We start from the raw sequence: 14,080 nt of genomic DNA on the forward strand, positions 1-14,080 counted from the left end.
TGCAGTGTGTGCAAACCTGGTCAAGACCTACAGGAAACGTATGATCTCTGTAATTGCAAACAAAGGTTTCTGTACCAAATATTAAGTTCTGCTTTTCTGATGTATCAAATACTTATGTCATGAAATAAAATGCAAATTAATTCATTCATTAAAATCATACAATGTGATTTTCTGGATTTTTGTTTTAGATTCCGTCTCTCACAGTTGAAGTGTACCTATGATAAAAATTACAGACCTCTACATGCTTTGAAAGTAGGAAAACCTGCAAAATCGGCAGTGTATCAAATACTTGTTCTCCCCACTGTAAGTAGCTAGCACAGATTGCTTGCTAGCTAGCTAGGCTAACTACTTTGCTGGCTGGATAGAGCCGAACTACATTGCTGGTTAGCTAGCCTGCTAACATTATCCAAGTGAGCATGTGATGAGGACAGGGCTGCTTGCTTGGTGAAGTGTACTTTTGATTATTTACTTATTCAAATATGCTGTCGCTGGCTGTGGCAAGCTACTCACCGCCAAACCACCATACCCACTCTCTGACTCTCACGTCGTGACTTACTGAATAATGAATGATGTTGAATGAGCTAAAATGATGTTTAATGAGCAGCTTGTAGAGCGCCCTCTTCAGGCAACCATTGAAAAATGCAAAAACAAATTCCACAAATGAGCAGACGTATTTCTTAATTCTATTAAAATAATATCGGTGCTTTATCGGTCAAATAAAGGCAGAGACAAATATTTTTGTGAAAGGCTAATATCCACCGATTTATCGGTCAGGCTCTACCTGTAATCCATGGCATCTGGTTGGACGACGTTGTCGATGCACTTATTAACGAAGCCGGTGACTAATGTGGTAAACTCCTCAATGCCATTGGATGAATCCCGCAACATATTCCAGTCTGTGCTAGGGAAACAGTCCTTTAGCTTATGGTCAGATTTGCCAAACGGAGGGCGAAAGAGAGCTTTTTATGCGTCTCTGTGTGTGGAGTAAATGTTTTTTTTTTTTCGCCTCTAGTTTCACAGATGACATGCTGGTAGAAATTAGGTAAAATTGATTTCTGTTTTCCTGCATTAAAATCACCAGCCACTAGGAGCGCCGCCTCTGGGTGAGCCTTTTCTTGCTTGCTAATGGCCTTATACAGCTCGTTGAGTGTGGTCTTAGCGCCAGCATCGGTTTGTGGTGGTAAATATACTACTAGCCTCCAACACTCTACTCAGCAAATTGGATGTAGTCTATCACAGTGCCATCCGTTTTGTCTCCAAAGCCCCATACACTACCCACCACTGTGACCTGTACGCTCTTGTTGGCTGGTCCTCACTACATGTTCGTCGTCAAACCCACTGGCTCCAGGCCATCTATAAATCACTGCCAGGCAAATCCCCGCCTTATCTTAGCTCATTGGTCACCATAGCAGCACCCACCCGTAGTCTGCGCTCCAGCAAGTATATCTCACTGGTCATTCCCAAAGCCAACACCTCCTTTGGCCGCCATTCCTTCCAGTTCTCTGCTGCCAATGACTGGAACGAATTGCAAAAATCTCTGAAACTGGAGACTCTTATCTCCCTCACTAACTTTAAGCATCAGTTGTCAGAGCACCTTACCGATCACTGCACCTGTACACAGCCCATCTGAAATTAGCCCACCCAACTACCTCATCCCTATATTGTTATTTATTTTGCTCTTTTGCACCCCAGTATCTCTATTTGCACATAATCTCTTGCACATCTAGCATTCCAGTGTTAATACTAATTGTAATTATTTTGCACTATAGCCTATTTATTGCCTTGCCTCGATAACTTGCTACATTTGCACGCACTGTATATATATTTTCTATTGTGTTATTGACTTTATGTTTTGTTTTACCCCATATGTAACTCTGTGTTGTTGTTTTTATCGCACTGCTATGCTTTATCTTGGCCAGGTCGCAGTTGTAAATGAGAACTTGTTCTCAACTGGCTTACCTGGTTAAATAAAGGTGAAATAAATAAAAATAAATAAAACTATGAAATTAATAGATAAACTCTCTTGGTAAATGGTATGGTCTACAGCTTATCATGAGATATTCTAACTCAGGCGAGCAGAACCTCGAGCCTTCCTTAATATTAGAGATCGCGCACCATCTGTTGTTAACAAAGAGACACACAACCCCTCCCCTGAGCTTCCCCCGACGCTGCTGTTCTGTCCAGCTGATGTCTAGAAAAATCAACCAGATTTATATTTTCCATGTCCTTGTTCAGCCTTGACTCGGGAGAAACACAGGATACTACAGTTCTACAGATTATGTTGATAGGATAGTCTCGAACGGAGCCGGTCCCGTTTATGCTCAAGTGTTCGCCAATAGAACGGAAGGTAGAGGCGGTTTATCCACTCTCAGACGTACTCTCGTCAGGTATCCCATACGCCGTCCCCCATAACGCCGTCCCCCACACGCCGTCCCCCCCACACGCCGTCCCCCCACACGCCGTCCCCCATAACGCCGTCCCCCACACGCCGTCCCCCATAACGCCGTCCCCCACACGCCGTCCCCCACACGCCGTCCCCCATAACGCCGTCCCCCATAACGCCGTCCCCAACACGCCGTCCCCCCACACGCCGTCCCCCCACACGCCGTCCCCCCACACGCCGTCCCCCATAACGCCGTCCCCCCATACGCCGTCCGCCACACGCCGTCCCCCATAACGCCGTCCCCCCATAACGCCGTCCCCCACACGCCGTCCCCCACACGCCGTCCCCCATAACGCCCGTCCCCCACACGCCGTCCCCCCATAACGCCGTCCCCATAACGCCGTCCCCCATAACGCCGTCCCCCCACACGCCGTCCCCCATAACGCCGTCCCCCACACGCCCGTCCCCCACACGCCGTCCCCCATAACGCCGTCCCCCCATAACACCGTCCCCCCAAACGCCGTCCCCCACACGCCGTCCCCCACACGCCGTCCCCCACACCGTCCCCCCATGACGCCGTCCCCCATAACGCCGTCCCCCCAGACGCCGTCCCCCATAACGCCGTCCCCCATAACGCCGTCCCCCACACGCCGTCCCCCATAACGCCGTCCCCCACACGCCGTCCCCCACACGCCGTCCCCCATAACGCCGTCCCCCACACGCCGTCCCCCCATAACGCCGTCCCCCATAACGCCGTCCCCCATAACGCCATCCCCCACACGCCGTCTCCCTACACGCCGTCCCCCATAACGCCGTCCCCCACACGCCGTCCCCCCATAACGCCGCCCCATAACGCCGTCCCCCCACACGCCGTCCCCCATAACGCCGTCCCCCACACGCCGTCCCCCATAACGCCGTCCCCCACACGCCGTCCCCCACACGCCGTCCCCCATAACGCCGTCCCCCATAACGCCGTCCCCCCATAACGCCATCCCCCACACGCCGTCTCCCACACGCCGTCCCCCATAACGCCGTCCCCCACACGCCGTCCCCCATAACGCCGTTCCCCCATAACGCCGTCCCCCCACACGCCGTCCCCCATAACGCCGTCCCCCCACACGCCGTCCCCCATAACGCCGTCCCCCACACGCCGTCCCCCACACGCCGTCCCCCATAACGCCGTCCCCATAACGCCGTCCCCCCACACGCCGTCCCCCATAACGCCGTCCCCCACACGCCGCCCCCCACACGCCGTCCCCCACACGCCGTCCCCCACACGCCGTCCCCCACACGCCGTCCCCCATAACGCCGTCCCCCACACGCCGTCCCCCATAACGCCGTCCCCCACACGCCGTCCCCCATAACGCCGTCCCCCACACGCCGTCCCCCATAACGCCGTCCCCCATAACGCCGTCCCCCACACGCCGTCCCCCACACGCCGTCCCCCACACGCCGTCCCCCATAACGCCGTCCCCCACACGCCGTCCCCCACACGTCGTCCCCCACACGCCGTCTCTTCCTTTTTATAGAGTGTTGGGGATTTGGGCCTGGTCCGGGGTGAGCTGTATGTCCTTCGCCACCGACTCATTGAAGTAGAAATCCTAATCCAAATGGAGGTCAGTGATCGCTGTTCTGATGTCCAGAAGCTCTTTTCGGTCATAGAAAATGATGGAGGAATCATTATGTACCCCCCCCAAAAAAAATACGATCAGTGCAAAAAAATTCACAAAATGACAAAATTGGTCAGGAGCCCGTAAAATGGCGGCTATTATCTCCAGAGCCATTCCTTTAAAAAAAAAGGAATCGCAAAATTATTTTTAGTAATGTTTTTGTTTCTGCAAGTTATCTTCCTCGCGTTATGTTAGATATAGAAGAATGTGAGTTTATAACACCCACCTTCCTGTATACGATTAAAGTGGGACTTGTTTACGAAATTACGTATGCTCATCCTGTACTTACGAAGGACTGTGGGTGTGTATTTGCAAGACGTCACTGACATTTGTCCAAGTCAACCTCCATTGTTCCACAGCATATCTTCCTGCCATGTGGGCAGCATCCATTCACGAAACATTCCAAATGGCACTAACCAAATTACAACACACACTCTTTTATAATGTAACGGCTTTCAGTTGATATGTCAATTTTACTAATTATAATTCTACAGGGATTTCTCCCATGCAGACATCCCAGGGTGCATCCCAAATGGCACGCTATTTTATATATAGTGCACCCTATGAACCCTGGTCAAAAGAAGTGCACTACATTTGGAATAGGGTGGCATTTGGGACGCTGCCACGGTGACCTCCACTGTTCTGTTCTGTCCTGTCCTCCGTCTCCTGTCTGTGACATCACTCCAATCAAGGGGGACTAGTGGGACGCAGCATTGTGTCAGAGGACAAAACACTGAATAGCGATGAAGTTACAGAGGAGAGATTATAAGAACAAAGCATCGCGGGTGTGTTTGTGTGTGTGTCACGGAGAAGGTGACATGTATGTGTACTGTATGAATGGGGCCCAGGCCTCATCTTCCATTTATATATTAGACAATTAACCAAATAGATTTTGTATGTTGTTTGTGTGAGTGATGGGACACACACACACACACACACATACACATCCATCCCCATAACAGATTGCAGCCAATAATGGGGACATCTAATTTGCATATCATTAATTAGACATTCATATTAGCATATATAGCGTTCCATGTATTGTCAGGGTGAGAGCTACGGTGGCAATAACTTTTCCTTTAAGATTGTGTTTTTTTATCTATAAAAATGAGAGTGATTGTGATGTTTTTCATCAGCACGATAAAGCTGTGCTCCACATCGCTGTGAACTCCCACTACGCAAAAACGTTGTTTCCACGTCATTTCAACCACACAATTCTTTGTGATGACGTTGAATCAACGTGGAAAACTGATTGGATTTGAAAAAAAATCATAAACGTAAAGGAATTTTGTATTTATTTCACCCAACTTTTAAATAAAATCCAATGACATTGTGACCTTTTTTTATTTATTTCACATTCAATTCACGTTAATTGACAACTAATCCAATTGCTACAGAAGAAAAGAGAAACTGTTTGTCTGTAGACCTCATATTAAATCTAATGAAATCAATAAAGACATCTACCATTTTCATTTGGAAAACAACAAACTGGTTGCCATCCCTCACACATTCCAGTCTGATACTCCCAGCCCTTGGAAACAGGTTTTTGGTTTGATTTATACAACAGCATTAGACTCCACAATCTGAATGTTTCAGTTGAAGATATTGTACTTGTATTTCTGACTACTAACAAGATGTGTGGAAGTGGAAGATTTGTTACATACAGTGGGGAAAACAAGTATTTAGTCAGCCACCAATTGTGCAAGTTCTCCCACTTAAAAAGATGAGAGAGGCCTGTAATTTTCATCATAGGTACACGTCAACTATGACAGACAAATTGAGAATTGACCAAAGTATTTGGTCAATAACAAAAGTTTCTCAATACTTTGTTATATACTCTTTGTTGGCAATGACACAGGTCAAACGTTTTCTGTAAGTCTTCACAAGGTTTTCACACACTGTTGCTGGTATTTTGGCCCATTCCTCCATGCAGATCTCCTCTAGAGCAGTGATGTTTTGGGGCTGTCGCTGGGCAACACGGACTTTCAACTCCCTCCAAAGATTTTCTATGGGGTTGAGATCTGGAGACTGGCTAGGCCACTCCAGGACCTTGAAATGCTTCTTACGAAGCCACTCCTTCGTTGCCCGGGCGGTGTGTTTGGGATCATTGTCATGCTGAAAGACCCAGCCACGTTTCATCTTTAATGCCCTTGCTGATGGAAGGATGTTTTCACTCAAAATCTCACGATACATGGCCCCATTCATTATTTCCTTTACACGGATCAGTCGTCCTGGTCCCTTTGCAGAAAAACAGACCCAAAGCATGATGTTTCCACCCCCATGCTTCACAGTAGTTATGGTGTTCTTTGGATGCAACTCAGCATTCTTTGTCCTCCAAACACGACGAGTTGAGTTTTTACCAAAAAGTTATATTTTGGTTTCATCTGACCATATGAAATTCTCCCAATCCTCTTCTGGATCATCCAAATGCACTCTAGAAAACTTCAGACGGGCCTGGACATGTACTGGCTTAAGCAGGGGGACACGTCTGGCACTGCAAGATTTGAGTCCCTGGCGGCGTAGTGTGTTACTGATGGTAGGCTTTGTTACTTTGGTCCCAGCTCTCTGCAGGTCATTCACTAGGTCCCCCGTGTGGTTCTGGGATTTTTGCTCACCGTTCTTGTGATCATTTTGACCCCACGGGGTGAGATCTTGCGTGGAGCCCCAGATCGAGGGAGATTATCAGTGGTCTTGTATGTCTTCCATTTCCTAATAATTGCTCCCACAGTTGATTTCTTCAAACCAAGCTGCTTACCTATTGCAGATTCAGTCTTCCCAGCCTGTTGCAGGTCTACAATTTTGTTTCTGGTGTCCTTTGACAGCTCTTTGGTCTTGGCCATAGTGGAGTTTGGAGTGTGACTGTTTGAGGTTGTGGACAGGTGTCTTTTATACTGATAACAAGTTCAAACAGGTGCCATTAACACAGGTAATGAGTGGAGGACAGAGGAGCCTCTTAAAGAAGAAGTTACAGGTCTGTGAGAGCCAGAAATCTTGCTTGTTTGTAGGTGACCAAATACTTATTTTCCACCATAATTTGCAAATAAATTCATCAAAAATCCTACAATGTGATTTTCTGGAAAAAATAATCTCAATTTGTCTGTCATAGTTGACGTGTACCTATGATGAAAATTACAGGCCTCTCTCATCTTTTTAAGTGGGAGAACTTGCACAATTGGTGGCTGACTAAATACTTTTTTTCCCCACTGTATTTTCTGGTATTACCACATAGTACAAGAATGGTTACGCCCTGTTTTAAACAATTTTGTTATCTCTCCACAAACAGTTATATTGGGTGACTTAAGGGACAAATGCAACACGCTATACAATGAATTCAATGTAAAAAAATTTTTTTTTTAATAAAAACATATTGTAAAGTGGTTGTCCCACTGGCTATAAGGTGAATGCACCAATTTGTAAGTCGCTCTGGATAAGAGCGTCTGCTAAATTACGTAAATGTAAATGTATACACTGAGTGTACAAAACATTAAGAACAGCTTCCTCATATTGAGTTGCACCCCCTTTTGCCCTCAGAACAGCCTCAATTTGTCGTGGGGCATGGACTCTACAAGGTGTTAAAGGTGTTCCACAGGGATGCTGGCCCATGTTGACTCCAATGCTTCCCACAGTTGTGTCAAGTTGGCTGGATGTCCTTTGGGTGGTGGACCATTGTTGATGCACACGGGAAACTGTTGAAACCAGCAGTGTTGCAATTCTTGACACAAACCGGTGTACCTGGCACCTACTACCATACCCCTTTCAAAGGCACTTAAATGTTTTGTCTTGCCCATTCACCCTCTGAATAGCACAGCCTAAAAATACTTATTTAACCTGACTCCTCCCCTTCATCTACACTGAATGAAGTGGATTTAACAAGTGACATCAATAAGGGACCAAGCTTCACCTGGATTCACCTGTGTTCATAATGTTTTGAAGAGAGAGAGAGAGCGAGAGAGAGAGAGAGAGAGAGAGAGAGAGAGAGAGAGAGAGAGAGAGAGAGAGAGAGAGAGAGAGAGAGAGAGAGAGAGAGAGAGAGAGAGAGAGAGAGAGAGAGACTGCAGATTACTTCATCACTGACATCGACTCAGAGCGTTCACAGTCAGCCCACTGACACCCCTATCAGATCACAGCAAAATCACAGTCTACTTAAACAGAGCAATACTCAATCATGAGGCATCAACGCCAAAGGAACTGCATGCTATAGATGGAAGGAACGTAGTGTAGAAACCTACCAAATAATAATTAGGCGATAACAAATTCAATCCCTTCTAGACAATTTTCTGGACAAAACGTTTCACTGTAATAGTGAAGGTGTAAACTTCGCAGTAAAAAACCTAAACAGTATATTTGACCTCTCAGCTTCCCTATCAAATCTAAAACATTTCAAGCAGACAACCTAAGAAAATTAACAACATTGACAAATGGTTTGATGAAGAATGCAAAAATCTAAGAAAGAAATTGAGAAACCTATCCAACCAAAAACATAGAGAATCAGAAACCCTGAGCCTTTACTATGATCACTAAAACAATACAGAAATACACTACGGAAAAAGAAGGAACAGCATGTCAGAAATCAGCTTAATAAATTGAAGAGTCCATAGACTCTAACCACTTCTGGGAAAATTGGAAAACAATAAACAAACAGCAACACGAAGAGTTATCTATCCAAAACAGAGATGTATGGATAAACCACTTCTCCAATCTTTTTGGCTCTATAACAAAGAACAAACAGCATAAACATATACATGATCACATACAAATCTTAGAATTAACTATTAAAGACTACCAGAACCCACTGGATTCTCCAATTACATTGAATGTGAAAGTTTCTTAGTAGCTAGCTAACTTTTTAGTTTGGATCCCGCAACGCATTTGGCATCAGTTGCTGGGTCTGCTACTCTCTGTCCAGTGATCCTGCCGACCAAGGCCGGGTCTGAGGAGCTATTTGGCATTGCAGCTAGCCGAGCTGCTAGCTAGCTGCCTATCAAGCTAGCGGGTTTTCTTGAGAGCTTGAACGCAGCCTGTGACGCGGTTAGCCATTGTGGCTGGAACCGCGGATTGTCCCGAGTTTGTGGCTGTCTAGATCCCCGCTGTTGCGTTCAATCTTCCCTGTGACCTGCCCTGTCTGAAACTGTGAGGAGTAACAGCGTAACCAACGTTGCTACCATGACAAAGACCAACGCTGGCGGGAGTACCATTGAGTACAGTGGTGTCTCTCTATCACAGGTGAAGGATTTCGTCAACAAAAAGTACAACATTACAAATATTTTCAGAGATGTGAGATAATTAACCTGTTCTCTGTCATATCGTCACAGGTGAAGGCTCTTTCAAACGAACAAAAATAGTTCTACAAGCAATTGTTACAACAACAAGAAAATAGCTTCAAATATTTTGTCCAAATACTGGTGGGTTCGACTAATTATAGAATGGACGACCTGACCAGAGAGGTCCAGAACCTGAAGAACAGTATGCAGTTCTCCCAGGGTCAGCTCGATGAGATGAAACAGGACAACAGCAATTAGTAACTCATTGAAAGAGGACATCAGTTCTGTGTGTAAATCCATGATAACAATGACAGATAAATCAGACTATATCAAATCAAATTTTATTGGTCATATACAATTTTTTAGCAGATGTTATTGCGGGTGTAGCGAAATGCTTGTGTTCCTAGCTCCCACAGTGCAGTAGTATCTAACAATTCACAACAATAAACACAAATCTAAAAGTAAAAGAATGGAATTAAGAAATATATAAATATTAGGACGAGCAATGTCAAAGTGGCATTGACTAAAATACAGTAGAATAGAATTCAGTATATACATACAGTGAGGGAAAAAAGTATTTGATCCCCTGCTGAATTTGTACGTTTGCCCACTGACAAAGAAATGATCAGTCTATAATTTTAATGGTAGGTTTATTTGAACAGTGAGAGACAGAATAACAACAAAAAAATCCAGAAAAACGCATGTCAAAAATGTTATAAATTGATTTGCATTTTAATGAGGGAAATAAGTATTTGACCCCTCTGCAAAACATGACTTAGAACTTGGTGGCAAAACCCTTGTTGGCAATCACAGAGGTCAGACATTTCTTGTAGTTGGCCACCAGGTTTGCACACATCTCAGGAGGGATTTTGTCCCGCTCCTCTTTGCAGATCTTCTCCAAGTCATTAAGGTTTCGAGGCTGACGTTTGGCAACTCGAACCTTCAGCTCCCTCCACATATTTTCTATGGGATTAATATCTGGAGACTGGCTAGGCCACTCCAGGACCTTAATGTGCTTCTTCTTGAGCCACTCCTTTGTTGCCTTGGCCGTGTGTTTTGGGTCATTGTCATGCTGGAATACCCATCCATGACCCATTTTCAATGCCCTGGCTGAGGGAAGGAGGTTCTCACCCAAGATTTGATGGTACATGGCCCCGTCCATTGTCCCTTTGATGCTGTGAAGTTGTCCTGTCCCCTTAGCAGAAAAACACTGTCACGATCGTCGTATTGAATAGACCAAGGCGCAGCGTGATGAACGAACATGGTTAAACTTTATTATCTTTAGTGATAATAGACAACAAAACAAGAAACGACTCGTGAAGTCCACGGTAACAATGACCAACACGGAACAAGAACCCACAAACACAAAGGGAAAACAGACAGTTTAAATATGGCTCCCAATCAGAGACAACCAACGACAGCTGACACTCGTTGCCTCTGATTGGGAGTCACTCAGGCCAACATAGACATAACCAAACTAGAACTCCCAACCTAGAAATACAACACATAGAATAAACACACCCTGGCTCAACATATAGAGTCCCAGAGCCAGGGTGTGACAGTACCCCCCCCTAAAGGCGCGGACTGCGACCGCGCCTCAACTAGAGCAAAACAGGGGAGGGCTGGGCGGGCATACCTCCTCGGCGGTGGTTCTGGCTCCGGCCTTGACCACCACCCTCCAATAAACCTCCCATAGCGCCCCTGGTCCAGTCTGGCCCCGCTGGCTGGAGCTGAACTGGACGTAGCAGGAGCGGTTAGCTTCAGCTCCATAGTGGAGCAGTTGACCGGTACCTTCCCAGGCACCGGTGACCCAGGCACGGGTTGTGCTGGACAGACGACGCGCACCCCTGGCTTGGTGCGTGGAGGAGGAACGGGCCTTACCAGGCTGACGACGCGCACACCTGGCCTGGTGCGTGGAGGAGGAACGGGCCTTACCAGGCTGACGACTCGCACCCCTGGCTTGGTGCGTGGAGGAGGGACGGGCCTTACCAGGCTGACGTCTCGCACCCCTGGCTTAGTGCGAGTGGCAGGAACAGGCCGGGCCGGGCTGGCGACGCGCACCGTATACTTGGTGCGAGTGGCAGGAACAGGCCGGGCCGGGCTGGCGACGCGCACCGTAGACTTGGTGCGTGGAGCAGGGACAGGCCGGACTGGGCTGGCGACGCACACCATAGGCTTGGTGCGTGGAGCAGGGACAGGCCGGACTGGGCTGGCGACGCACACCGTAGGCTTGGTGCGTGGAGCAGGGACAGGCCGGACTGGGCTGGCGACGCACACCGTAGGCTTGGTGCGTGGAGCAGGGACAGGCCGGACTGGGCTGGCGACGCACACCGTAGGCTTGGTGCGTGGAGCAGGGACAGGCCGGACTGGGCTGGCGACGCACACCGTAGGCTTGGTGCGTGGAGCAGGGACAGGCCGGACTGGGCTGGCGACGCACACCGTATACTTGGTGCGTGGAGCAGGGACAGGCCGGACTGGGCTGGCGACGCACACCGTAGGCTTGGTGCGTGGAGCAGGGACAGGCCGAACCGGGCTGTGGAGACGGATAGGAGACCTGGAGTGAAGAGCGGCCACAACCCGTCCTGGCTGAATGCCTACCCTCACACACTCTGTGTGAGGCATCCGCACAGGACGTACAGGGCTGTGTACCCGTACTGGCATAACAGCACGTGACACTGGAGCAGGATATCCGGGACCGCGGAGAGGCATTGGAGACCACGAGCGTTGAGCCGGCACACTCCGTCTTGGCTGCATACCCACCCTCGCACGACACATGCGGGGTGCTCGCACAGGACGTACAGGACTATGCCGGACCACTCGTGGCACAGTACGCCGCTCCGCATACCTCGGAACCTGCCCCGTCCCATGCTGCCATGCCTGAGTACGGGAAGTTGGTTCCGCTCTCCATCCAGGCTCCGCCAACCTGCCTTCTGGCCCCCCTAACCCGGTGGCCTCTTCTCCAAATCGCCCTCTGGCAGCCTCCTGCTGCCCAGCCGCCCATGCCGTGTGCCCCCCCCTAAAAAATTTCTGGGTTTGCCTCTCGCCTGTCCGACGTTGACACTGCTGACGCCGCTGCTCCTCTTTCGCCAGGGCCTTAATCCTCGCCCATGGCCCTTTTCCCCCGAGCATGTCCTCCCAGGACCACACTTTGCCCACCTGGGCCATCGCCAACCTCTCCATCTCCTTTCCCGGCGCTTCCTCCCATGTCCAGTCCAAGTTCTGCCCCGGGACACGCTGCTTGGTCCTATCTTGGTGGGTTCTTCTGTCACGATCGTCGTATTGAATAGACCAAGGCGCAGCGTGATGAACGAACATGGTTAAACTTTATTATCTTTAGTGATAATAGACAACAAAACAAGAAACGACTCGTGAAGTCCACGGTAACAATGACCAACACGGAACAAGAACCCACAAACACAAAGGGAAAAAAGACAGTTTAAATATGGCTCCCAATCAGAGACAACCAACGACAGCTGACACTCGTTGCCTCTGATTGGGAGTCACTCAGGCCAACATAGACATAACCAAACTAGAACTCCCAACCTAGAAATACAACACATAGAATAAACACACCCTGGCTCAACATATAGAGTCCCAGAGCCAGGGTGTGACAAACACCCCCAAAGCGTAATGTTTCCACCTCCATGTTTGACGGTGGGGATGGTGTTCTTGGGGTCATAGGCAGCATTCCTCGTCCTCCAAACACGGCGAGTTGAGTTGAAGCCAAAGAGCTCCATTTTGGTCTCATCTGACTACAACACTTTCACCCAGTAGTGTGTTACCAATTGTTTTCTTGGTGACTATGGTCCCAGCTGCCTTGAGATCATTGACAAGATCCTTCTGTGTAGTTTTGGGCTGATTCCTCACCATTCTCATGATCATTGCAACTCCACGAGGTGAGATCTTGCATGGAGCCCCAGGCCGAGGGAGATTGACAGTTATTTTGCGTTTCTTCCATTTGCGAATAATCACACCAACTGTTGTCACCTTCTCACCAAGCTGCTTGGCGATGGTCTTGTAGCCCAATCCAGCCTTGTGTAGGTCTACAATCTTGTCCCTGACATCCTTTGAGAGCTCTTTGGTCATGGCCATGGTGGAGAGTTTGGAATCTGATTGATTGATTGCTTCTGTGGACAGGTGTCTTTTATACAGGTAACAAACTGAGATTAGGAGCACTCCCTTTAAGAGTGTGCTCCTAATCTCAGCTCGTTACCTGTATAAAAGACACCTGGGAGCCAGAAATCTTTCTGATTGAGAGGGGGTCAAATACTTATTTCTCTCATTAAAATGCAAATCAATTTATAACATTTTTGACATGCGTTTTTCTGGATTTTGTTGTTGTTATTCTGTCTCTCACTGTTCAAATAAACCTACCATTAAAATTATAGACTGATTATTTCTTTGTCAGTGGGCAAACGTACAAAATCAGCAGGGGATCAAATACTTTTTTCCCTCACTGTATGAGATCAGTAAAGCAGCATGTAAACATTATTAAAGTGACCAGTGTTCCATTATTAAAGTGGCCAGTTATTCCATGTCTATATATATTGGGCAGCAGCCTCTAAGGTGCAGGGTTAAGTAACCGGGTGGTAGCCGGCTACTGATGACTATTTAACAGTCTGATGGCATTGAGATAGAAGCTGTTTTTCAGTCTCTCGGTCCCAGCTTTGATGCACCTGTACTGACCTCGACTTCTGGATGATAGCGGGGTGTCGTCTGCAAACTTGATGATTGAGTTGGATGCACGTGTGGCCATGCAGTCATGG

The 14,080-nt window shown here is 47.9% G+C and overlaps 1 protein-coding gene across 1 annotated transcript; it reads right to left on the minus strand.

Annotated features, from left to right (window-relative positions):
* Positions 1-2,358: 2,358 nt before the first annotated feature.
* Positions 2,359-3,846, minus strand: LOC121585820 (loricrin). Its single transcript, XM_041902106.2, has one exon. It carries the CDS (start codon positions 3,844-3,846, stop codon positions 2,359-2,361), a length of 1,488 nt encoding a protein of 495 aa, XP_041758040.2.
* Between the last annotated feature and the right edge of the window lie 10,234 nt (positions 3,847-14,080).

This window comes from Coregonus clupeaformis, chromosome 17, assembly GCF_020615455.1.
Source record: "Coregonus clupeaformis isolate EN_2021a chromosome 17, ASM2061545v1, whole genome shotgun sequence".
In the NCBI taxonomy this organism is placed as follows: domain Eukaryota; kingdom Metazoa; phylum Chordata; class Actinopteri; order Salmoniformes; family Salmonidae; genus Coregonus; species Coregonus clupeaformis.